This window comes from Chrysemys picta, chromosome 3, assembly GCF_011386835.1.
Source record: "Chrysemys picta bellii isolate R12L10 chromosome 3, ASM1138683v2, whole genome shotgun sequence".
Classification (NCBI taxonomy): Eukaryota; Metazoa; Chordata; order Testudines; family Emydidae; genus Chrysemys; species Chrysemys picta.
The window spans coordinates 11650755-11675203 of record NC_088793.1 but is presented as its reverse complement, the minus strand read 5'-3'; the positions used below and the strand labels follow the sequence as shown (position 1 = coordinate 11675203).

General features: G+C 46.9%; 1 protein-coding gene across 3 annotated transcripts in view; it reads left to right on the top strand.

Moving 5' to 3' along the window:
* The window catches only part of FAM167A (family with sequence similarity 167 member A), a 33604-nt gene extending 11512 nt beyond the window's left edge, over positions 1-22092 (top strand). Inside the window, exons 2-4 of one of the 3 annotated variants that reach the window (XM_065587473.1) lie at positions 2976-3103; positions 4419-4974; positions 16436-22092. In XM_065587473.1, the coding sequence (XP_065443545.1) occupies positions 4603-4974; positions 16436-16699 (636 nt within the window). In that variant the 5' untranslated portion in view covers positions 2976-3103; positions 4419-4602 and the 3' untranslated portion in view covers positions 16700-22092. Of the gene's footprint in view, positions 1-2975; positions 3104-4392; positions 4975-16435 lie in introns of all 3 variants that reach the window. The other 2 variants (XM_005290668.4, XM_008171868.4) reach the window with 2 other exon arrangements.
* The last annotated feature ends 2357 nt before the right edge of the window (positions 22093-24449 follow it).

Sequence of the window (24449 nt, the reverse complement as noted above, 5' to 3'; positions counted from 1 at the left end):
GTAGTCTAGGGTTTGCAGCTTGGTATATTCTTCTCTTCTAAAATAATAAATGAGTAGACTGATAAAGGCTATTAGAATCACTTGCTGCTTATCCAGAATAATACAGGGAAATAGCATAATGTACCGTCCATCAAACATAATGAAATGAAGGGGCTACTTTGCTTTTGGCACATCACTCCATTCGATACAAAATATTAACCAAATCTCAGTTCTGTGTCCTTCTTTTCTCCTCCAAAAAATCCAACCTGATAAAATGAATCTGTTGATTCTCTGGCGCTCGACCTCCCACGGTGCTGAATGCCCACTGAAGTCACTGGGAGCTAGCGATGCAAAATGCCTTGCCAGGCGTAGTGCTCTGCGGACAAATAAGACAAGGTGTGGGCCATGTCGCGTAAGCCATGGGGCAGCTGTCAGGAGGCGGGGAAAGGGTTGATGTTAAAGTCCGTCATTTTAAACTCCCGTTCCATTATACAGCCAGGTAAAAGGCCATGAACTGCACTGTTTAATATGGAGTCATTCGTAGCGCAACCCCTTCCATTTCCTTTCATCAGCCTCTGATTGACTTCTAATGGCAATGTTGTTATTATCTGTCAGCCAAATGGACTTTGACAAAGCAAGTGGAAGGTTCCGCATCCCTCAAATCCCTCCTCTCTCTGTGCCGTAGACATGAAGGCAAAATGGAAGCTGAGTCACTCTACAGAATGGAAGCGTCTCCTGACATCTCTCCAGAGTTATATTAAGGACTTGAGCGCATCGCTTTCCTGCAGAGTTTCAGGCATTAGGTTGCAAATGACTAATTAATATCATTATCAAAATCATGTTAATGCAATGTGTGAGTTAGCCTGCGGAACCCACTGCCACATGATAATACTGGGGCAAATAGTAGACTGTGAAACAGACTTGGACAGTAAAAGCAGCTACGGTAACAATATTCAAAGGCTAAAGATGTCACCATACATTTAGAAACATAGGAATAGCCATGCTCACTGGAACAGATCAATGGCCCAACTACAGTAGACTACCATTTTGTTTTCAATAGTGACCAGTGCCAGATGCTTCAGAGGAAGGTATAAAACCCCCAAGATGCATCTCATCATGTAGTGCAATGCCATAGTTGGGGGCAGGGAATATCTTCCTGTTCCCAGGGGGCAATTCGCTTACACCCTACGTCATGAGTACTGAAAGCACTTGAGTATTGTTACCCTACCTGCTTTTACTGCAGTTGCTATAGTTATCGGTTTCATAAATGTCCAAGTCTGTTTCAGAGTTTACTATTTTCTCAGTTCTATCATGTGGCCGTGGGTTCCACAGGCTGAATCGCGCATTGCATTAACATGATTTGCTTTCTTATGCCCTCTTCTTAGTCCATTGCAGGAACATAAAACCAGAGCATTATCTGCTCACTGCAAAGGCCCATTGATTTCAATGGGTGCACAAGGAATGCTGGCTAGAGCCATACTCACTTATGGACCAGGGAGACCAATCACCTGCCAGCAGTAACCAAGCAAACCAAGTCATTCTATCCAGGCAGAGTCTTCTCAATAATTTGCTATAAATAATGTGTACTGGTTACTGTTCCTTCTTACCTATACAACATGTCCCATGTTGCCATGGATATTAGATATATATTATGCATGAGTTGTAGTATATACCATATTGCACTGATAAAGTGGCATACGCTTATAGGGTGGAATTCACTCCCACGCAGAAGGCAACGCAAAGGCCTGAACATAACTTAGGTCCCAGATTTCGGATATGATGGACCCCTGTTTATCCTAGCCAGAGGCGGGGAGCAAATTAGGGTTAGGGTTACGAAACTGGCTCTCTTAGAATTCCACACACTTTTTTACGTGCTTATAACTTCCCAAAATATTTCCACATGAGCTCTCTGACCCCAGGTGAATATATCTGTGGGGGGAGCTGGAACAAAATCCCCTTTTGTCAACGCTGAATTTGGAAAGCGGGGGAGGGATAATAGGCTTTGCTGTTCAAAAGCAAAATCTATTTGCACGTTTTGAGAAGGGCCGCCTGGGAGGTTTCACGGTGCAAATTGCCTATTTTCACCTGGGGCGAGAGTGGCGACAGGTTCGAGGCTCGGAATGGCAGTGGCTTGTCTTGCAGTGCAGAAAAAATCCAATCCCTTGCCTGAGCCAGGGAGCCTGTGACAATGAGAGAAAGTGTCATTTTCCCACCAGTGAAGGGACAGCTGATCCTTTCTGTCTGGCAGTAAGGGCCTGATCCTGGATCAGTAGTTTCAGGATCTTATTGTACTAGCCACATACAGACACAGTGAGAGACAATCCCGTCTCTGAATAGCTTTTGCAACCTAAACAGACAAACAAAAGAATCTGTACAGCACCTAGCACAAAGGGGGCAGGGCAAGACACCAGCATCACCCAAATAATACTAAGGATTTATATCCCCATTTCACACATAGGGAACTGCATCAGAGAGGCCCACATCCTCAAAGGTATATAAGCACCTCACTCTTGTTGATTTCAATGGGAGTTGGGTGTTTAGATACCTTTGACGATCTCGACCAGAGAGAGCAAGTGACTTAACCAAGATCATACAGAGACTCTGTGGAAGAGCTGGCAACTAGACCCAGATCGCCTACTGCCTTGCTTTAGCCACTACCTCATCCTTCCTCAGCAGTGTGCGCGGATCCTAACAGCCAACCTCTGATGCTTCCCTCAGACATCCAGACTCATCGAGCTTGAATCCACTCTAGCTTTGCAGCCCCATCCTGCTCCCAAGATAACTCCCATTAATTTCGGGAGCAGGAACAAGCCTGTCACTGGAATAGCTCTCCACCCCCAGACTGTCTGTGTGTATATTATCAGCTTCCCAGTCTGTTTCCCTGCCGACACACAACGGTGGGGCAAACCTTGCTGCCTGCTGGTGTTTATTTTAAATTGAATCTTCGCTGAAAAGATTTGCGAGGAGTAATTATGGTCTTAATTTCAAAATTACAGGGGCCCTCGTGGGCGTCAATAGCAGGCAGAAGAATTACTGAATCACTCAGATTACAACATTTAATGTATTCAGCTAGAAGGCTGGATATCCACTGGCAGTTCTTTCTGGGCACGCTACCAACCCAGCAGTACGTATTTTTGTTTTGTGTTTTTACTCCTTTGGATCTATTCCTAGCTCAGCCACAGACTTAGCGCATGACCTTGAGAAAGTCTCTTATCCGGGCCTAACATCATCCCGTTCCAGGTAACAATAGTAATGCTTAGATCTCACATGTGGGCCTCATTTATCTACATTTTACAGATGGGTAAGCTGAGGCACAAATAGGGGAAGTGATATGGCTACAGTCACACAGGGAGCCAGTGAGAATAGAACCCATATCTTAATGCACTGTCATCTCAGCTGACTAATAAAACTTGCCTACCTCAGAGCAGTGATGTCTGTAAAACACACTAATAACCTCACGTGAAAGGTGCCGGTGGTGCAGGGTTAGTCTCAGACGAAGAGGTGTGTGAGCAGAGTGGAGGTATGTGAAATTTCAAAGTTTAAAGGTTTGTTCCCAATACTGTTGTATTCTATAGATGCCCTTATACTGCGTCCATCACCGTAGATTCATTAAGCGACGTGATGAACACCTGTCATGTGTTGTTTGCTCTCTCCTCCTCTCCCCAAAGGGTGCAGTGGAGTGTCTTGTTTTGGTAGGGTTTTAGGTCTTGTTCTGTTTTTAAATATACAGATCGCTCTGTGTTTATGTCAGAGAAGGCAAGGAGCCCATAACTCCAGGTCCAAACACACTGAACTTCGGAAAGATTTGGGGTCTGAACCCCAGTCTGGATATTTATGTCACAGTCACCCCTTTTATCTATAACAGGCCAGACTCTGTCCCCTCCTCCCGATCTTCTGAAACGAGGAGCTAGATCTGAATATTGTGGCTTGGGACTAAAAATTCGGATGCTGGAACAGACCTAATCCTTTGTATCTGAAACATTAGAATCTGAAAAACTGGACTGGAACAAAAAAAGTTAATCAAACATGTCCCAACCCCCTTTGGCTTGAATTCTGACTAGAAGTCTGAGTTTTACTTCATCTGAGCCTGTTTGATCGAGAGCCTCACTTCACCAATGGCCAATGCTGGATGCTTCAGAGGAAGGTGTAAAACCTCCAGAAGGCATCTAGTTATGATAGGAACTCATTATGGCCTGCATCTTAAGGATTGAGAGATCTTTGTGACAAAGGTTTCTCTAAAAGTTAGAGCTTGTTAATTCTTGCCCAAGAAAACAGTCAGAAATCTGTAGTGAAGTAACATAACCCAGGAAGAGCTTTGCACGGTGGTTTACAACATGCGTTCACACGCTGCATTCCAGCCAGGTTTTAGGAGGGCCTGTCACTCAGCTGTCATTCCCTTTTTTTTTCTTGCAGTTAAAACAATCGTTCGTTATTTTTAGGTGTTTTCCGTAACTAAAGTGACGCCGGAGTGGAGAAGCAGCTGATGTGGCTGGCTGGCTTATGAGAACTGGCTTTTATGCATCAAGTCAACAGATGGAAGTTGTTCTCAGAAGAAGGATTCCCTGAGTTTTGCTGTTGCCCTGATCTTTACAATCAACCTCTAACATTTTACTACAGAAGAGGATGTCTTTGCCCAGAATCCAAATAGAAGAGGTGGCGGACAATGCAGATGCCTCCTCTGAGAATGCCACACCCCCCCACGACCACCTGAGAAGCCTGAAGGCTCTGACGGAGAAACTGAGACTGGAGACCAGGCGCCCTTCCTACTTGGAGTGGAAGGCCAAACTTGAGGACCAGACGTGGAAGAGCCCCAAGCCCTCTGGGGAGGAAGAGGCTAAAGAAGAAAAAAAGGCCACAGAGGAAGCCATCCCTTTAAGAAAGGTGCAGGTGCATCTCAAAGGGAGTTCTTCCCAGGAGAAGGTGACTCTTACTTCAGGGAAACTGAGTGGCTTTGAAAGCATTCAGGAAGCCCTGAATTGGCTCAGGAAGGAACTGGTAAGTGGATTCGTTTCCAAGATAAATAATGGTCTTAAAAGAAAAAATTAAAGTGACTGTCTAGTCCCGTGGTTCCCAAAGTGGGGTCTGCCGTGGGTTATGTGGGGGTCTGCCCCTTGAGCCAGAGTACTGCAGTGGGGCTGGAATGTGCTGGTACAGTGTTATGACGTTTTTGCCACAAGGAGGACACCATCTTGTTCTCAAAATGGCACCCTTTCCACAGTGTGATCTCACCGTACGTGCTAGGTCACCCTGTGCATAGGACACCATCTTCTTGTGCAAGGTCCGCTGTGCAGAGGGGTCCATTTTGAGAATAAAATGGTGTCCTTGCACTTCGTGACCTCACACGCATGGTGCAGGAGAGCTCACGCTGGTGAGGGCATTCCAGTAGTACCATGACAACACCACAAATATAATTTTAGTTAAAATGAAAATAAGGGTGATGTGTAGGGCCCTACCAAATTCATGGCCATGAAAAAAGCGTCATGGACCGTGAAATCTGGTCTTTTATGGGCTTTTACCCTATACTGTACAGATTTCACAGGGAGACCAGCGTTTCTCAAATTGGGGGTCCTGACCCAAAAGGGAGTTGCGGGGAGGGGGGGTGTCACAAGGTGATTTTAGGGGGGTTGCGGTATTGCCACCCTTACTTCTGCTCTGCCTTCAGAGCTGGGTGGCCAGAGAGCAGTGGCTGTTGGCCGGGCGCCCAGCTCTGAAGGCAGCGTCCTGCCAGTAGCAGCGCAGAAGTAAGCGTGGCAATACCATACCATGTCACCCTTACTTCTGTGCTGCTGCTTTCAGAGCTGGGCGGGTGGAGAGTGGCGGCTGCTGACTCAGGGCCCAGCTCTGCAGGCAGAAGTGCAGAATTAAGGGTGGCAATACCATACCGGGCCACCCTTACTTCTGCACTGCTGCTGACAGCGGCTCTGCCTTCAGAGCTGGGCTCCAGGCCAGCAGCCGCCGCTCTCCAGCTGCCCATCTCTGAAGGCAGCACCGCTGCCAGCAGCAGCACAGAAGTAAGGGTTGCAGTACCACAATCCCCCCTACAGTAACCTTGTGACCTCCCCCAAACTCCTTTTTGGGTCTGGACCCCTACCATTACAACACTGTGAGATTTCAGATTGAAATAGCTGAAATCATGAAATTTGCGATTTTTAAAATCCTCTAACTGTGAAATTGACCAAAATGGACCCTGAATTTGTAGACAAAAATGTATCAGTGGTTAAAATGTGGAAGCATTAAGAAGAAAAAATTATCTACGGTTGAAACGGAATATCAAATCAGCAAGGATCAAATAATAAATAACAGGGCCGACTCCGGGCACCAGCCCAGCAAGCAGGTGCTTGGGGCGGCCAACGGAGAGGGGCAGCATGTCTGGCTCTTCGGCGGCAATTTGGTGGCGGGTCCCTCGCTCCCTCTCGGAGTGAAGGACCAGCCGCCGAATTGCCGCTGAAGACTGAAGCGGCAGCGGTAGAGCAGATCGCGATCGCGGGGTTTTTTTTTTTTTTTTTTTTTTGTTGCTTGGGGCGGCAAAATCCCTGGAGACGGCCCTGATAAATAATAACTAACCCAACAAAGAGAATAATAAGAACATGAAACCTAAGTATACAAAATGAAATGGGCCTGGGTAATTTAGTTCGATGGCAAATGGATCCTTGGTGGAAAAAAGTTTGGGAACCACTGGTCTGGTACATTCTGTCTTTGGGGCTCACTAGTTACAGCAGTGAACAATCTTCTATGGGTTTTCTTTCTCTGGCAGGAGCAGGGGCTGGTTTGGGGAAGGTAAGGTTGTGTGATAGCATTATGTAGGAGGTCAAAGCTGGAGTTGAATCCAACCATCACGGTTGCCACTGGGTTCTATTAAGATGGGAAAACTCTACACAGCAAGCAATCTCTTTTATGAACTGTAGCCTTTTTTATTTTTGTTTTGCCTATTTGGAAATTGCATGTGACCAGGTCACGATTTGTACACAGGGACTGGTTATTCAGACAAACTGGTTGTGAGAAAAGATGTTAGCCTCATGAGATAGTCTATCTGTCTTACGTTTTTTTATGGTCCCCATTACTCTAGTATCTGAGGGAATGATAACATTCAATGTATTTATCTTCACAACACCCCTGTGAAATAGGGCAATGTTGTTATCCCCATTTTATGGATGGGGGAACTGAAGTGCAGAGAGGCTAAGTGACTTGCCCGAGGTCACACGGGAAGTCTGTGGCACAGCAGAGACTTAACCCCAAGTCTACCAGGTCTCCAGTGCTCTAACGACCCAACAACCCATTCCTCATTGTCACAATGAGTATTTATTCTCTATTATTCATGCCATGTGACTGTTCATCTGAGTCACATGGTTTTATTTCTGTTGCCTGATTGGACATCCTAGGTATTATAAAAGAAAAAGGTTCTGTGTTTGTTTGTGAACGCTCCGCCAACATTCATAATTGTTTGCCAAATTTGCAGTAATAATCATAACATGTCTTCTAAATGGCTGTGAGAGCACTTTGGGTGTGAGTGTGCTTGTGAATATTTATTCGCACTAGTGCTTTGCTTTCCACAAGAAAAAAAAATCTTGTGAATAAAATGTTCTCCACCCAAATATTGGCAAATAAATGAATAAACATGACTTAATGAGTTTCATTCACAAGAATATTCACACATACATTTTACTGCATTTGCCCAGCTCTGGTTTACCTGTATATAAATTATTTGCAAAAGTGATGTGTGATTTTGGTTGTGTCAGTTTTTGGTTGTATCCAGCTTGATACACTTGTCAGGGGCCTGATTTTCAGAGTTCAGGTGCTTGGCACTTTTCTGAAAATCAGCCTCTTTAAGGAGTTTCAAGTTGGGCCCCCCAAAATCACTAGTCACGTTAGCAAATCTTGGCTCATTGTCTCAGATTAGGATCCATGTCAAATTTGGGTTTATGACTCAAACCTCACTCCACAATGGCCTTAATCTGAAAAACAGATGGAACTGGCCCAGTGATGGCAAGATGCTGGTTTCATTGTCCAAGCCCCAAGTTCTAGCGGATTTGCATCTGGACTTTGGATTCTGCCCTTTACACAGGTAGAGATTTGTTCTGAGGCCAGCTGTGCTGTTCCGATCTGGGGCTTGGGTTTGGGGGTGGACTCACACCATGGGATGAAAGATAAAAGTTGTAAATAAACAGAGAAAGCTAAAATAAAAAGACCTCTCTACATGTCCCACTCTCCTGATAGTACCCATGGGCACTTACAAGACACTCATCACTGGATCTGACTGCATCTTACGTAATTTAGAAGAATTTCCCTGAAACAAAGAGCATGTTTTTGACTCACCACACCACTTAATCCCCACCTAGAATGGACCAAAGATGGGGAACAGCTGCTAGCAGACGGTTAGAGCATATCAAGGCTTGAAGTTAGCAAAATACCCTAACAAGCAAAATACCTATTTTACACTACACTCTAAGGGTGAAATCCTGGCCTCACTGAAATCAAAGGCGAAGCAACCATTGACTTTGGTGGGACTAGGATATCATCTTACATGTCAAATTCTGCCTCGGTTTCACCCCAGTGAATGGGCATTACACTTGCAACTCTCAGGGTAGAATTTGCCTCCACCTAAGCTTGGGTTTACATGTACTTATAGCAGGAGCAAATACCAGCAAAGAGGGCCTGCCACTGACATCTTGCCCTGGGGAGCTCGGCATGCCACCAAACACCCTACCCCCTGGGCCTTGGCATGCTACCAGGTGAGCGATAAGTATTTCTGGCCTGTGTTATATGCACAGAGAAAAGGAGCTGGGAATTCCGTGAGCTCCATCCCGGGACAGCCACTCCAGCTGAATGCAGGTGCAGCAACAAGGCATTGCATGAGAGGCGACCTCTGAGGAACTCGGGACACGGACAATTTAGGGGGTAACCAGCATCCTAAACTAACTAACGTTAATGCAGATTCACCCCCTGTCCCCTCCCCACCCCTGCCCTGTGTAGACAAGCTCAGACTCTTTGTGCCTCAGTTCCCCATCTGTACACTGAGCTTATAGCACTTACATTAAGGATTGCAAGGTGCTCAGATACTACCGTAATGCAGACTTTATAAGTACCTTATCTAGATGGACAGGACTATTACGGGGTTGCACTGAGAGGGGAGTGGTCTGCATGGATGTGAACGGAAAGAGAAGTGGGTCCATGAAACTCTCTATTATAATATGCTCTCCACTGTAAATATCTGATAAAGGGCCTTCTGAGCTGGTGAGGGTGAGCAGGATGCGTCCCTTTGGTTAGGACAGAGGTACTGAGAGTTCACTGATGCTCCACATGAAAATAGAAGCTATATACCAATAGCTGGGACACGTACCTTCTGTGGTTTCAGAATGCGACAAAACAAATGGTGCATTTCTGAACTACCTCCAAGGCGTTCCTTGTTGAAAACTGAGCAAGTAGGAAACAGGAGAGCAAATTCTCCTTAAAATGTGAATAAATCAACACTGAGGAATAATCCTACATTGGCAGGGGCAGGAATTCAGGGCTCAGTCTTGCACCGTTGAAGTCATCGGGAGTTTTGACTTCAACGGAAGCAGGACCAGACACTAGTTGTGCTAGCTGGTCTTTTCCACCTCTAATCTCCAGGATTCGATGACAAAATAAGATCCACTCTGTGGCGGGCTCGGTCACAGAAACTCCCGCAAGACTGTCCCTAGATGTGCTGGGATACCACTGAGAACAACCCCCCGCCCCCCGCCTTCCAGAAGAGGCTTCCCTCCACTCCTGTCTTGCTGAGTTAGACACTTCAGTCAGCTGCAGCATAGACCCATCCCTCTCTGCAGTTCACTGAAACTGAGATCCACTCAGCTCAGGGGCTTCTTAGTTAACAGAGATTTTCCCAGCACCCAGTATTCAGTCTTTCTGGGAGCCTAAACCCCAAATGAATTTGTTTTACCCTGTATAAACCTTATGCCAGGTAAACTCATAAATTGTTCGCCCTCTGTAACACTGATAGAGAGAGATGCACAGCTGTTTGCTCCCCCAGGTATTAGTCACTAACTCTGGGTTTATCAATAAACAAAAGTGATTTTATTAAGTATAAAAAGTAGGATTTAAGTGATTCCAAGTAATAACAGACAGAACAAAATAAGTTACTAAGCAAAATGAAACAAAACACGCAAGTCTAAGCCTAATACATTAAGAAACTGCATACAGGTAAATCTCACCCTTATACATGTTCCAATAAGCTTCTTTCACAGACTGGACTCCTTCCTAGTCTGGGTCCAGCAATCACTCTCACCCCCATAGTTACTGTCCTTTGTTCCAGTTTCTTTCAGGCATCTCTTGGGGGTGGAGAAGCCATCTCTTAAGCCAGCTGAAGACAAAATGGAGGGGTTTCCAGGGCCTTTTATATTCTTTCTCTTGTGGACGGAAACCCCTTTGTTCTCCTGTGCAAAATCACAGAAACAAGATGGAGTTTGTAGTCACCTGGGCAAGTCACATGTCCATGAATGATTCAGCTTTTTGCAGGCCGACGCCATTGTTTACACGTTGGTGTGAACGTTCCCAGGAAAGCTCAGATGGGGATTGGCGTCTCCCAAAGACCACTGTCAGTTAAGTGTTTCTTGATTGCGCATTTCCTGAGAATAGTCCTTTCTCAAGAAGCTGACCAAATGCTTCACTGAGGCTACTTAAAATCAAACACACTGAGATACAAGTACATAGCCAATATTCATAACTTCAAATACAAAAATGATACACACATGCAGACAGTATAATCATAACCAGCAAACTACAACCATTCCATAGACACCCCACTTGACCTCCTCTGTACAAGACCTGGTGCAACCATAGGACCCTGGTTGCAACAATGATCTATACTGTCACAGTTCATGTCAATAATGTCACACACTCCCCTCTGATTATATGACAGGGTTCAGTTTCGGTGTTCTGCTCTTCTACTTTTTTAAATGTAAATGGATCTTTTCAAAACAGAAATCATATTGAAAGAGATTTCTTACCTGCCACTTCTGAACTGGATTCTGGAATATCCAATTGACTGTTCACCAATGACGCTGCAAGTTGTTCGTTCTTCACACAGCTGGACTGTTAACCTGTGTGTTTATGGTTGGTTTCATTGTCCAGGTCAGATGAAGTTGAGCCATGTGTTACAGTTGTGTTGCTGGCCCTGCAGGTGAATGTTTAAATTGAACAACAACTGTAGCCATTGACACGTAAACAATAGCCTTGTTAGCTATTTCCAGTAAGCTGTGTAGAACTCTGTCTACCTGACAGTGTCTCTTTATAATGGAGGTCATTGATAATTTACAGTGCCTTCTGTCAAGCTTGGATTAAGTGTTTCCATTACTGTCAACTAAGAACTAGAGAGGCAGAGGCAGAGTTAGGATTTCTGGCTTCTGCCCCAAGCTCTGCTAACTTTCTGGGTGATCTTGGACCAGTCAAGTCTTGGGGTTTCCTTTGTGTATCTCGAGCCAACCCCACATGAGTGGAACATGGCCCCGTGGATTCCACCCATAGCCCAGTCACCACAAACACAAGCCTCAGGTGTAAACACCCCTGAAGGAAGTGTCACCACACAAGATGTTTGTTAGTCATCAAGAAGCAAAACTCTGAACGTCAGATCTCAATCAGAGATGGGCAGAGTCTCCAGCATCGTTACGCCATTGTGCCGATAATCCTTTCGTCAGCCATCACAAAGCTTTGTTTCTTTTTCTTTTATGTATTTTCTGGAAGGAATAAGGCAGCTCTTCTTAACGGAGCTCAGCCAAAAGAGAAGCAACTTCCCACCCAGCTCCTAACCCCACCCCCTACAGAAGCAAACAAAGCCAGAGGAGAGCTTTATCTCCCTGGGAAAATTTTGCTAATATCAGTCACTGCATCTCCTGTTTCTGGTGCATTGTCTCTCTCTTTGTGATTCAGCCGGTGGGGCTGATAATGCTGCTTAGCACACTCAGAGCACTTTTCATGCGGAGATCTCCAAGTGCAAGGTGTTGGAATCGGCAAAGAGAAGGAAAGTGGCTTGCCCAGCAGAGCTGAGACTAGTATATTCGTGGCTTGCCTTGTTAAAACCTCAGCTGTCGCCAAGGGGAGGGCAGGAATGGGAAAGGAAAATCTGAGATTAGAGATGTGAGCACCATCTGCCACCTTGGTATTTTGGCTTGTGTGAAAACGTCATGGTGCCCTATCAGCGTACCAGCGCCTCATCAGAAAGGCCAGAGTGGGTCCCAAAAAAGGAAAAGCTCGTTTCCTGACAAAATTGGAAATGTCCAAGTGGCTTTCATGTCATGGACCCCTCTTCTGTTATTTCAACATTTCTGTGACTTTTTAAAATAATTTTTATTGAGACCGTTAACCGAAAACAGTAGTGAAAACATAATCAAAACGGTTGTCAACATCCTTAATAAACAGAAACTTTCGGCGGCCATTTTGCTAGCCTCTTTGGCAACGTTTTCGATAAAAACTTCCCCCAGAAATGGAAACATTTCAACAACATCAATATTTTGTAAGGCTCCGTTTTTCTCAGGGGTGGAGGTTGTGTGGGGAAGACATAGGAATGGCATCACAAATGTTGACAATGCTACAAGTAAGCTGCCTCTGGGCCTGGTGTAATTGCGTAACCATGACTCAGTCCTCCCCCAGCCACTCAGATGAGGATCCAGGGTTTTCACCATATTCTTAGGGCATTCGGGCACATTCTGCCAGGGCCTAGCAGGCTCCACCATCCATCTGTCACCACTGCAGTGAGAGAAACCCGCCCCTGATTCATTAGGGTTACCATATTCAAACATTTAAAAAAGAGGACACTCCACGGGGCCCCGGCCCCGCCCCAACTCCGCCCCTTCCCCGCCCCCGCCCCCGCCCCCGCCCCCACCCCACCCCTTCTCCGCCCCCATTCCAACCTCTTCCCCAAAGTCCCTGCCCCAACTCTGCCCCCTCCTCTGAGCACCCCGCATTCCCCCTCCTCCCTCCCGCTCTGATCTTGGTTGGGGGTTGCTAAGTGCTTCCCTGCTCCCCACTCGCCCCGCAGCTCCTATGCCCTTGCCTGCCCTGCTCCTCCTCACCCTGCAGCCTCTGCACCCCCCCGCCCCTGCAGCCTCTGTGCCCCCTGCTCCCCACTGGCCCTGCAGCCTCTGCACCCCCCCGCCCCTGCAGCCTCTGTGCCCCCTGCTCCCCACTCGCCCTGCAGCCTCTGCACCCCCCCGCCCCTGCAGCCTCTGTGCCCCTGCTCCCCACTCGCCCTGCAGCCTCTGCACCCCCCCCACCCCTGCAGCCTCTGTGCCCCCTGCTCCCCACTCGCCCTGCAGCCTCTGCACCCCCCCCACCCCTGCAGCCTCTACACACCCCCACCCCCCCGCCGCCTGCCCTGCTCCCCCCGCTCACCCGGCAGAGGAAGAACTGCGAGCTCCACGTGGAATTAAACACAGCCCTGCTGCTCTGTGGGGGAGGAGGGAGCAGGGGAGGGGGAGGGACTCTGACTGCTAGAGGCCCTAGTGGCTGCGGGCAGCTTTCAATCAGGCCAGGCGTCCAATCAGCCGCGCCGCACAAGGGGAAGGGGGAAATCCCGGACATTTCTACTTAATTAGAAATCCCCCCACGGACTGCCATTTAACACTGAAAAAGCCAGACATGTCCGGGGAAACCCGGACGGATGGTAACCCTAGATTAATCCTAACTGTGTTTACCTCAGCCCTGAGCACACCTGTCGAGTACGAGGCCTCACAGCATCCCAGGGAGGCAGAAAACTGACAGGAGGGGAAACTGAGGCCCAGAATTGCTCAGCGACGTACTCAAGGTCCCACAAAATGGCAGGGATAGAACCAGGCCTCACTCCCAGTCCCTGGTCCTGTGAGGCAGCGGTTCCACCCCCGGCCTGCACTGAGACCATCCCTGGGCAAGGCACCAGGTCTTTCCCTTGCAACATTTACCTATGCAGAGACAGAGAGGAAGCAGCTTGTGCTTCTCCTGCTCAGGGCCTGCCAGGGGCTAATTCGGCCCCTGATACAAGCTGGGGCAACCCCCTAACTTGCAGTCCTGTTGCAATGGCTCTGAGAGGCCTTTTCAGAACTGAACTGCTGGGATATAGGACTGCCCTGGCCACTGTCCCTGCCATCCTCTATCGCCCCTTGTCCCTGTGCATGGGCAGAAAGTATTGAGCCACAAGGGCAGATTTGTGCCCCCTGCCTCAGGGGCATTCCCCCAGGGTACCCTCCAGCCAGGGCCAGTGCAAGGAAGTTTCGTGCCCTAGGAACACTGTAAAAAAAAATTGGGGGCACCGCTTTTTGGCGCCCCCAAATCTTGGAGCCGCCTAGTTTGCCTAAATGGTATAGCACCAGTCCTGCCTCCAGCCCCTCTGTGGCACCAGACCACAGGGCAGGGATTAGCTTGACGCTCTGTGTCAGTTTCTGAGCCTCTCAGGAACTGATACAGGCTCAAACTGGAGGGAGCCCAGAGAAAGGCGACAAAAATCGTCAAGGGGGTGGAGGAGCTGACATCTGGGAAAAGATGAAAAGAATTAGATCGGTGTCAGAGTGTGGCTGGATGTGCTCTGGCTTGGCCAGAAAACCACCAAGGGCCTGATCCAAAGTCTATTGACATCCATGGGAGTCTTTCCACTAACTCCAGTGGACATGGGAGCAGGGCCCAGGTTGGGAAATGAAAACCATCTACAAGTATTTCAAGAGGGCAAGCCCCGGGGGTGCTTAGGAGGTACCAGGTAGGAGAAACAGACTGAAACTGATGAAAGCAAAATTTAGGAACTTTGGAATGGCCAGACTGGATCAGATGCTGGTTCCCTCTGGTCCAGTATCCTGTCCCCAGCAGTGACCAGTACAAGATTCATAGATTCATAGACTTAAGGTCAGAAGGGACCATTATGGTCATCTAGTCTGACCTCCTGCACAATGCAGGCCACAAAATCTCACCCACCCATTTCAAAGGAAGGTGTAAGAACCCCTCAGTCGGCAGGTGTGAAGCAATTTGCTCTCCACGTTAGATCTCAGCCTGGTCTGCAATAGTTACAGGTTGGCGTAAGCCCCAGAGCATGAGGTTTTTATCTCCCTTCCAAAACTCTTTATTTTGTTGTTATTTATGAATCTAACGCTGGCTATTCTTATTATCCGAATAATGTCCAATCCCTCTTTGAATCTTGCTAATATTTTGGCCCATGATATCCAGTGGCAATGAGTTCCACAGCCTAATCACGTGCTGGGTGAAAGGGCATTTCCTTTTATGCTTTTTGAATCTGCCACTTTTCAAGGCTAGATATCAGGAAACAACTTCTAGGTCGTGAGATCTACTATAATGCAGAATAGCGTCTCCCATAGGAAGCTCCCGTCGCAGGAGTCACTTAAAATGATCTGGACAAATTGGAGAAATGGTCTGAGTTAAACAGGATGAAGTTTAACAAAGACAAATGCAAAGTGCTCCACTTAGGAAGAAAAAATCAGTTTCACACATACAGAATGGAAAGAGACTGTCTAGGAAGGAGTACGGCAGAAAGGGATCTAGGGGTTATAGTGGACCACAAGCTAAATATGAGTCAACAGTGTAATGCTGTTGCAAAAAAAGCAAATATGATTCTGGGATGTATTAACAGGTGTGTTGTGAGCAAGACACGAGAAGTCATTCTTCCGCTCTACTCTGCTCTGGTTAGGCCTCAGCTGGAGTATTGTGTCCAGTTCTGGGCACCGCATTTCAAGAAAGATGTGGAGAAATTGGAAAGGGTCCAGAGAAGAGCAACAAGAATGATTAAAGGTCTTGAGAACATGACCTATGAAGGAAGGCTGAAGGAATTGGGTTTGTTTAGTTTGGAAAAGAGAAGACAGAGAGGGGACATGATAGCAGTTTTCAGGTATCTAAAAGGGTGTCATAAGGAGGAGGGAGAAAACTTGTTTACCTTAGCCTCTAAGGATAGAACAAGAAGCAATGGGCTTAAACTGCAGCAAGGGAGGTCTAGGTTGGACATTAGGAAAAAGTTTCTAACTGTCGGGTGGTTAAACACTGGAATAAATTGCCTAGGGAGGTTGTGGAATCTCCATCTCTGGAGATATTTAAGAGTAGGTTAGATAAATGTCTATCAGGGATGGTCTAGGCCGTATTTGGTCCTGCCATGCGGGCAGGGGACTGGACTCGATGACCTCTCGAGGTCCCTTCCAGTCCTAGAATCTATGAATCTATGAAAAAACTGGATGGGACAAGCCCCTGATGAATGTAATGCACCAGACCCTGAGCTGATGTGTCTATATAACTCCATGGAGTTAGGCTCATTTACACCAGCAGAGGATCTGACCCAGGGCGGTGGGAACAATTCCCTGGACATTCTTTCCCCTCTCTAATTGCTGTTTCTCTTAATCGCTGCTCACTCGGAGATAAATGAAACTGCCCTCAGCTCCAGGGAGAGGGAAGCTGAGTGAATCCCGAGTGCTGCGGTGACTGATCGTCCCCCTCCCCCCCCCCCGTCTCTGTGTTTCAGACAGAAATGCGCCTGCAGGACCAGCAGCTGGCGCGGCAGCTCATGCGCCTGCGCAGCGACATCAACAAGCTGAAGATCGAGCAGACGTGCCACCTGCACCGGCGCATGCTCAACGACGCCACCTACGAGCTGGAGGAGCGGGACGAGCTCGCCGACCTCTTCTGCGACTTGCCGCTCGCGAGCTCCTTCAGCCTCTCCGCGCCCCTCAAGCTCATCGGCGTCACCAAGATGAACATCAACTCCCGCAGATTCTCGCTGTGCTAGAGGGGGGGGGCACGGGAGGGAGCGTCCGTGGGGAAGGGCTGGGGGAGCGGAGGTGCAGACAGAGGGATCCCTCCACTGAACTGCCAGATCCGAAGACTCACGAGGACGCAGGGGGGAAGCAGTAAAACGGAGCAGATCCCACAGCTGCTCTCGCCTCCAGGCGGTGCCGCTGGATCTCATCCCGGAGACAGTATGGAGACGCCTACAGGCAAGCTGGGGTATTAGAACCATCAGGAACCAGGAAAAGCCTGCAGTTTAGTTTGCTCCTTTGCAAGCGCAATCCCACCTCCTCCTCCTCCTCGGTAAGTAATTGTAAGAGACAGCAGCAGCGCCAGAAGGATCGGCGAGGCAGCAGGAGGCCACTGGACCTCCCAGGTGCTTGGAAATCAAAGGGAAGGTTAAAAGTACAGCCACACACCAAAGCAAAACCCCTTTCATCCACCTGGGGCCAGAACCCGCGGCCCCTCTAAAAACCAATGATACTCCTCTGTTTGGAGGTTGCTATCTTGATTAGAAAGCTGATTTCCAATGGCAGCCGCGCCTCCAAGGCATGAGGGATAGTGGGTTTATGTCGTGCACAATCCCAAAAGAACGGTAGAGAAGCTGGGCTTGTCCTGACTTGTGCCTTTGCTGCGAATGGTAACTATGGACATCATACACATTTATACAGCGATTCAGGCTGGTCTGTGCCCCCTGGAGGTTATGATCAGGGCTGCAAATGTGCTAGATCTCATTCTTGACTTGCTTTCTCTGCAACAGCTGTCCGAGTCGGCTCTGTTACCCGACTAAGAAACATAGAGCAATATACCAGCACTGTGATGGCCCACATCCCCATCCCACTGCCATCAGGTGGGACTCGGCCAACGCTCCACAGAATCAGCCTCCAGCGTGCCAGGACAGCCACGTCCAAATAAAACAAGGAAATGTAAAGAGGAAAATGGCTATTTTCCCTAGTGATTGTAGTAGTAAGAATTACTGTAAAATGAATACAAGAAAGAGAGCTATTGCCAAGTCTGCTGTTGATCTGTGGCATGACCATGTGCTCAGCAACGCGGAGAGTGACCAGTGACTGCCAAGCAGAGCCATCGGTCTATATTGTATCAGGATTGTTTCACGGCCCTGCTTCCGTCCCTTCTAAGCCTTCACCGAACACAGATCTCTGGGGCAGTGCCCGCCCTTCTGCGAAAGCATAAACGCACGTCTCTCCGTAACTTGCATTACTCATCATACCAGGCCAGCTGTGCTCTCCCCTACCTGCGAGATCAGCTTCACGAATCTGTTCCCCGAGCGTCAGCTTCGAGGAAGCTCTTCTGGTGAATGGCAGAGGGCAGAGACAGAGGCATCTGCACGTCTTTGATGGCAAATTTTATATTGTATATAAGCCAATCAGACTCCACAGGACCAAGAAAGGAATGACAGGGCAGTGAAGTCTTTTGGGTTTAGTTTTTTTCCTTCCCTTGAATGATCTGGGCTTTAGTAGCTCCAGGGTGTCAATATCATTTAATAGGAAACTACAGCAGTTTTCAGAGTGAGAAGTGGTTCAGGATTGTCACTGGAGGTCACTAACCAATCCTTAGTGCTGTAAGGCATACCAATTAGCCATCTCTTGTGCATGGGGTATTAATCTCCCAGAAACCGGTCAGGGGGTCTGTCATGGGGGTGTGACCACTGCTAACATTCAGTCTTGATTAAAGTATCAACAGTATCCTACAGCACTGGCCCAGTACTGCGGTATTCTGTAGCAATGGCTGATTACTACAGTAATAGTAATACCCAGATCTTTACAGTGCTTTTGATTAGCAGATCTCAAAGCAATTTACAAAGGAGGTCAGTATCATTATCAATACCCAGAAAGGCACTGGAACAAATTACCAAACAATCATTAGTAAGCACCTAGAGGATAACAGGGTTATAAGGAATAACCAGCATGGATTTGTCAAGAACAAATCATGCCAAACCAACCTAATTTCATTCTCTGAGAGGCTTACTGGTCTAGTTGATATGGGGGAAAGCAGTAGATGTGATATATCTTGACTTCAATAGGCTTTTGACGCAGTCCCATATGATAGTCTCATAAGCAAACTAGGGAAATGCCATCTAGATGAAAATACTATAAGGCGAGTGCACAACTGGTTGAAAGACCATACTCAAAGGGTAGCTATCAATGGTTTGCTGGGGGATGTATCCAGTGGGGTCCTGCAGGGGTCTGTCCTAGGTCTGGTGCTATTGAATATTTTCATTAATAACTTGGATGATGGAGTGAAGAGTACACTTGTAAAATTTGCAGCTGACACCACGCTGGGAGGGATTTTGAAGATTAGAATTCAAAATGACCTCGATCACTTAGAGAACTGGTCTGAGATCAACAAGTAGAAATTCAATAAAGACAAGTGCAAAGTACTTCACTTAGAAAGGTAAAATCAAATGCACAACTACAAAATGGTGAATAACTGGCTAGGTCGTAGTACTGCCGAAAAGGATCTGGGGGGTATAATGGATCACAAATTAAATATGAGTCAACAATGTGATGCAATTGCAAAAAAAGGCTAATATCATTCTGAGGTGTATTAACAGGAGTGTTGTATGTAAGACCTGGGAGGGAGCTGTCCCACTCAACTCAGCACTGGTGAGGCCTCATCTGGAGTACTACGTCCAGTTTTGGGTGCCGCACTTGTAGAAAGATGTAGACAAATTGGAGAGAATCTAGAGGAGAGCAACAAAAGCAGGAGAAAACCTGACCTCCGCTGAAAGGTTAAAAAAAACTAGCCACGTCTAGCCTGGATAAGACTGAGAGAAGACTGATCATTTTAAAACACGTTAAGGGCTGTTATAAAGAGGACGGTGATCGGTTGGGCTCCAGTGTCCACCGAGGGTAGGAGAAGAAGTAAAGGGTTTTGCTGCAGCAAGGGGGATTTAGGTTAGATACTAGAAAAAACTTTCTAACTATAACTTATATAAGGCGAGGTAAGTAGTGGAATAGATTACTACAGGAGGGTGTAGAATCCTTGTCCCTGGAGGTTTTTAAGAACAGATTAGACAAACATCTGTCAGGGATCGTCTAGGTTTACTTACTCCTGCCTCAGTGAGGAGGGATGGATTAGACTTAATGCTGCCTGCAGTGCTCAAGAGCGTGGGTACCTGCCTCAGGCCAGACTGTTAGTAATCAAGGCACAAACCCCAAATTGGCTGTGAGTTCTACACTTAGATTTCACAGCCAATGACCAAGGGTAAACTCCTCTGTCACTACAGCAGCCTTAGCATGGAGTCACGGACAGTCCCACTGGGTATTCTGATCTGTCTCACCAAGCAGGTGAGCATACCTTTGTGACAGATGGTCCCTTACACCAAGGATCACAGCAATATTCAGGTTACTCTCAGTCCCAAAGGATCAGTCACTTACCCCAGGTCACTTGCACCTTAGATTTCACACCAAAGACAACGCCTGTCGCCAATCCTATAATAAACTAACTAAAGATTAATTAAATAGGAAAAGGAAACCAGAGGTTAAAGCAAGTAAACATAGATACACAAATGAGTTACAATCTTAAATTGCAAAAGGCAATAGGAGCTTCTATAATCAGCAAGCTCTGTATGTCTTTTAGGGCTAACCCAGGCTAAGCAACTGGGGATCTCTCACTTATGCCTAGAAACACTGTGCCCCCCAGAGTCCAAGCAGCATAGAAATACTAAATTCCTTTGGTTTGTGGTTTTGATCCCCCTACTGCCATGTACTCTGAGTTGCAAACTCAGTTGATGGGAGGAATCCACTTGCATGACTCATCTTTACAGGGAGGACAGCAGGACAAAGAAGTCTTTTGTCCTCTTGTTGACTGCATGTAGGGAAATTCCAGTTGCAGTGTTCTACAGTGATCCATCTGGTATCGATGGTCCTTGCCTTCTGGGAAGGACGTAACACCTTCTGCTGAAGCTCAGCCCTTCATGCTAATTAATGTCTCTCCTGTCTAATACTTTACACAGTCATTTTCACAGGGGCTCATAGAACAACTGCTTTCAGTGGTTCTCAACCTATTTACCATTGCGGGCTGCATATGTGGCCCACAACGTGTTATGTGGGCCCATCCAATGCTACCTGTATGGCCCTGATGATGTCACATGGGCTGTAGCTGTGTGCTGATTGGGCCGCAGGTTGAGAACCACTAGATATTACCTTACAATATAGGATACAGAGGTTATATGTGAGATTGATGCAAGCGGCAACTCACAAGCATTCAATAAAGTCTAAACACATTCTTACCATTCTAATATTTATTTTAACACTTGAAACACACTGATTCTAGCTATGGTTATGTATTTGCCAGCATTCAGCTGAGATGTGGGGGCCTTAGCATGAGCTGGCACCTGGTATGCCAGTGTTGCAATGACCTCTTGAGGTCCCCTCCAGCCCCACAGTTTTATAATTATCCCCATTTTACAGATGGGGAAACTGAGGCACCAAGTGGTCCAATGACTTTCCCATGGTCACCCAGCAGGCTAATAGCAGAGCTGAGATTAGAATGCAGGGCTCCTGAGTGCTAGTGTGATACACTATCCACTAGGCAACACTGTGTCTAGCAATACTCTATGGTCTTGGACCACTACCGTAGCATACCTGGAGTAGATTGTGTAACCGTTACACTGGTGAGCACTTACTCATGTACATCGTCCCTTTACATTCAATAGGCAGATGTGCATGTTCTAACCAATGTGAGCCAGGACCTCCATTTTTTTTTAACACAGGGATGGGGAGTAGAACTGATCAAAATACCAATTACTGTATTTTTGCAGGACATTTTGAAACATGCTCATTTTCCAAAAAATCCTGTAGAATTGTTTTTTTTTTCCAATGAAAAACCAAAAATGAAAAACTGTTGGCTTTCAGAAATATTTGCCGTACATTTTTTTGCCAAAAGAGGTACTTAAAAACATTTTTTTTAACCAAAACCCAGAAAATGTCAACCAAAAATGAATGTTTTCATTTAGATCTAAAAGCCAGTTTGCACTGAAAAAATGCTTGGATGAAAAAAATGCGACCAGCTTCAGGAGGGAGGGAGGTGCATCCAACTAACTGAAGGAACTGGACATGAGTGACTGGTTATTACGTAACTAAACACACCCAGATTGGATTTATCACAATGGACAGTCTTTTAGGACAGGAATAGACGGATCTCATTTCTGTACCATCAAGGACTCTCTCAGTCACTGCGAAAAGTTAGTGTAAGCACAGTAATAATGAAATCAGAGTAGCCGGGGTTAGACATTTCAAAGATGGGGGTTTAAGAAATGAATCATTGTATTTATTAGAGATGGGACGGTCAGAATTGCCAGCTGTTCGTCAAAATGCACATTTTTGTAAAATAAAAAATGTCAGGCTTGATTCCTGCCGTTGATCGCTCACTGGCTGGTGTAGCACATTCCTCAGCAGCTACACCTCCAGCCGGGGGATACGAATAGGTTCTGAAGGATCTTCAGCCAGAAGAATAGCCATCGCAATGCAAGTCTGACGATCCTCCTGCTTATGTCATCAGCAAGAACTGAACCTGTGACCTTCAGCACTGAGCTCTACCATTTGAGCAACAGAAGTATGTCCATCATCAAGCAGCATGAGTAGGTTGCTGTCCTTTGTGTGGACCAGGCACTAATGAGGGATGCAACCCACAAGCACTGTGCAAGGTCTTCAGTGTGCTCTGTCCCCCTGTCTAGATTTGTATACCATGCACATCACTGTGCTAGCCAAGAGCCTTCACCAGCAGCTGCCCGTCTTGAGCATGGAGACTAAAAACAGGGTGAAAATGAAGGGGTGGGTTTTGTGTGGGTGGGAGGCAGAGGTAGAGGAAACAACTAAATCAGTCACAGTTTGTTGTTGTTACTCACCAGCGAAAAAATAGTGGGTCCAGACACTTAACAAAACAACATTGACATATTTGGTGGGAATAGGGGAATGGGATTTTGCAGACAAAGGGCCAGATCCTTCACTGGTGTGAAACACTGCAGCTTCCTTGAAGGAGGGCAGGATGGTCCAGTGGTTGGGTGCTAGGCTGGGCTGTGGGAAACCTGGGGTCAACTCCCTGCTCCACCACAGACTTCCTGTATGGCCTTGGGCTAGTCTCTGTGCCTCAGTTCCCCATCTGTACAATGGGCATGGCAGCACTTCGCTGCCTCACAGGGCTGTCATAAGTAGAAATGCATTAAGGATTGTGAGGTGCTCAGACATAGTTGGGATGGGTACCTGTAAGTGCCTAAGGTAGACAGATGGCTTTATGCCAGCTGAGGATCTGGCCCAAATAATCATCGGCAGAGTTGACTGGTGCCTTTTTTGTTCTGAGAAGAAGGAAGTGTCTGAGTTCCTTGACTTGAAGTAGTCACACTCCATGGACAGTTGTGCCACATGTGTGTGCAACAGTCCTGGGATAGCAGCTTCTGTAAAGCAGAGCAATGCCAGACTTTGATTTCAAAAAAACCACACAGCCACGCGCAGCTCCCTGGGTGTCACGTCAGGTCCCACACTCAGAATCCAGACCAAGTGTAACAAATGGCTCAGGGCTCTTTCAAGCCAACCGGGCTGTGGTTTCGAATGGCTTTGCTGCAAACGCAGCTGAAATGCAGTGGGTCCATGCTGAGTTTTGCTCTGAGGTTGCTGAGTTTGGTCAAATCTGAAGCTCAATGTGAAACTCAGGGAGAGCGAATCCACATGCAACTAAAGCCGTTGCAACTCTTCACACAAGGCCTGGTGAACAAAAACAGCCTTAGCACCTGCAGTAGGGTCTAATCCTGTTGATCTCTCACCAAAGGCAATGGCAAAACTCCGATAGGAGCAGGACTGGCCTATGATGGGACTGCCACATTTGCTGGAGTGGATCCAGCCCCAGAGGCCAACAGACTTAGTACAGCATCTGTAAAGGGTTTGTTTGTTTGTTTGTTTGTTTTTCCTAAGGGAAGCATCTAATTCTTAACCTTTTGGCAATACAAAGTGCTATTACATGAGCAATGAGTGATTTGTATTTTCATGGTTTCCACTATTGTTTCTATATTACCGCTATGACAAGTGAACTGAAATAAAAAGATCATGACAAAAATACGGTGTACCGATCTCATTTAAACACAAAAAGCCAGGAAACTGAGAGTTAAAACTGTTACTCCCGGGCTGAATCTATACGTGGCATCCTCTAAGGCATGTCAGGCATCAAGCAGTGCTACTTCTATTGCTGTCTGAATAATAACAGACCCCAAACTGAGTATCCTCCTCACTACTGTGTTTTTGGCTCACAGAGAGGAGCTATATACTAAAGGGGTTTTATTTTAGATAAGGGAAAACCTAATGAAAGAAAAGAACCAAAGTCTGCTTGAGAGAGCACGGTGTATGTTTCTCCCCTCTGTAACATGCTACATTGGAGCTGAGCACAAAATGCCGGCTGCTTCCAGCAGAGTCCTTGGATTGTAAAGGTGCAGTACATAGAAAACAAACCCATACATTTCCCTGGCTGCATGTATCACGACCTGCCACCATCAGTGAACTTCCAGGGAAGCGGATTTCTATTTGGAGCAGAACGCAAAGTGTAAAGGTAAAATTGCCTGTCTGTCCAGCCCAAAAACCTATGTATGACGCAAGCAATGTCTTGAATAGGATCTGGGCCAAGAATGTATAAGCACCTCACTAAAATCCCCACGGAGCTTTGTGCTGTATGGAAAGCTGGAGCCCCAAACTCAAAGCTATTCTTGAGGAACATGAGCACTTGTGACCCCAAACAGCAGA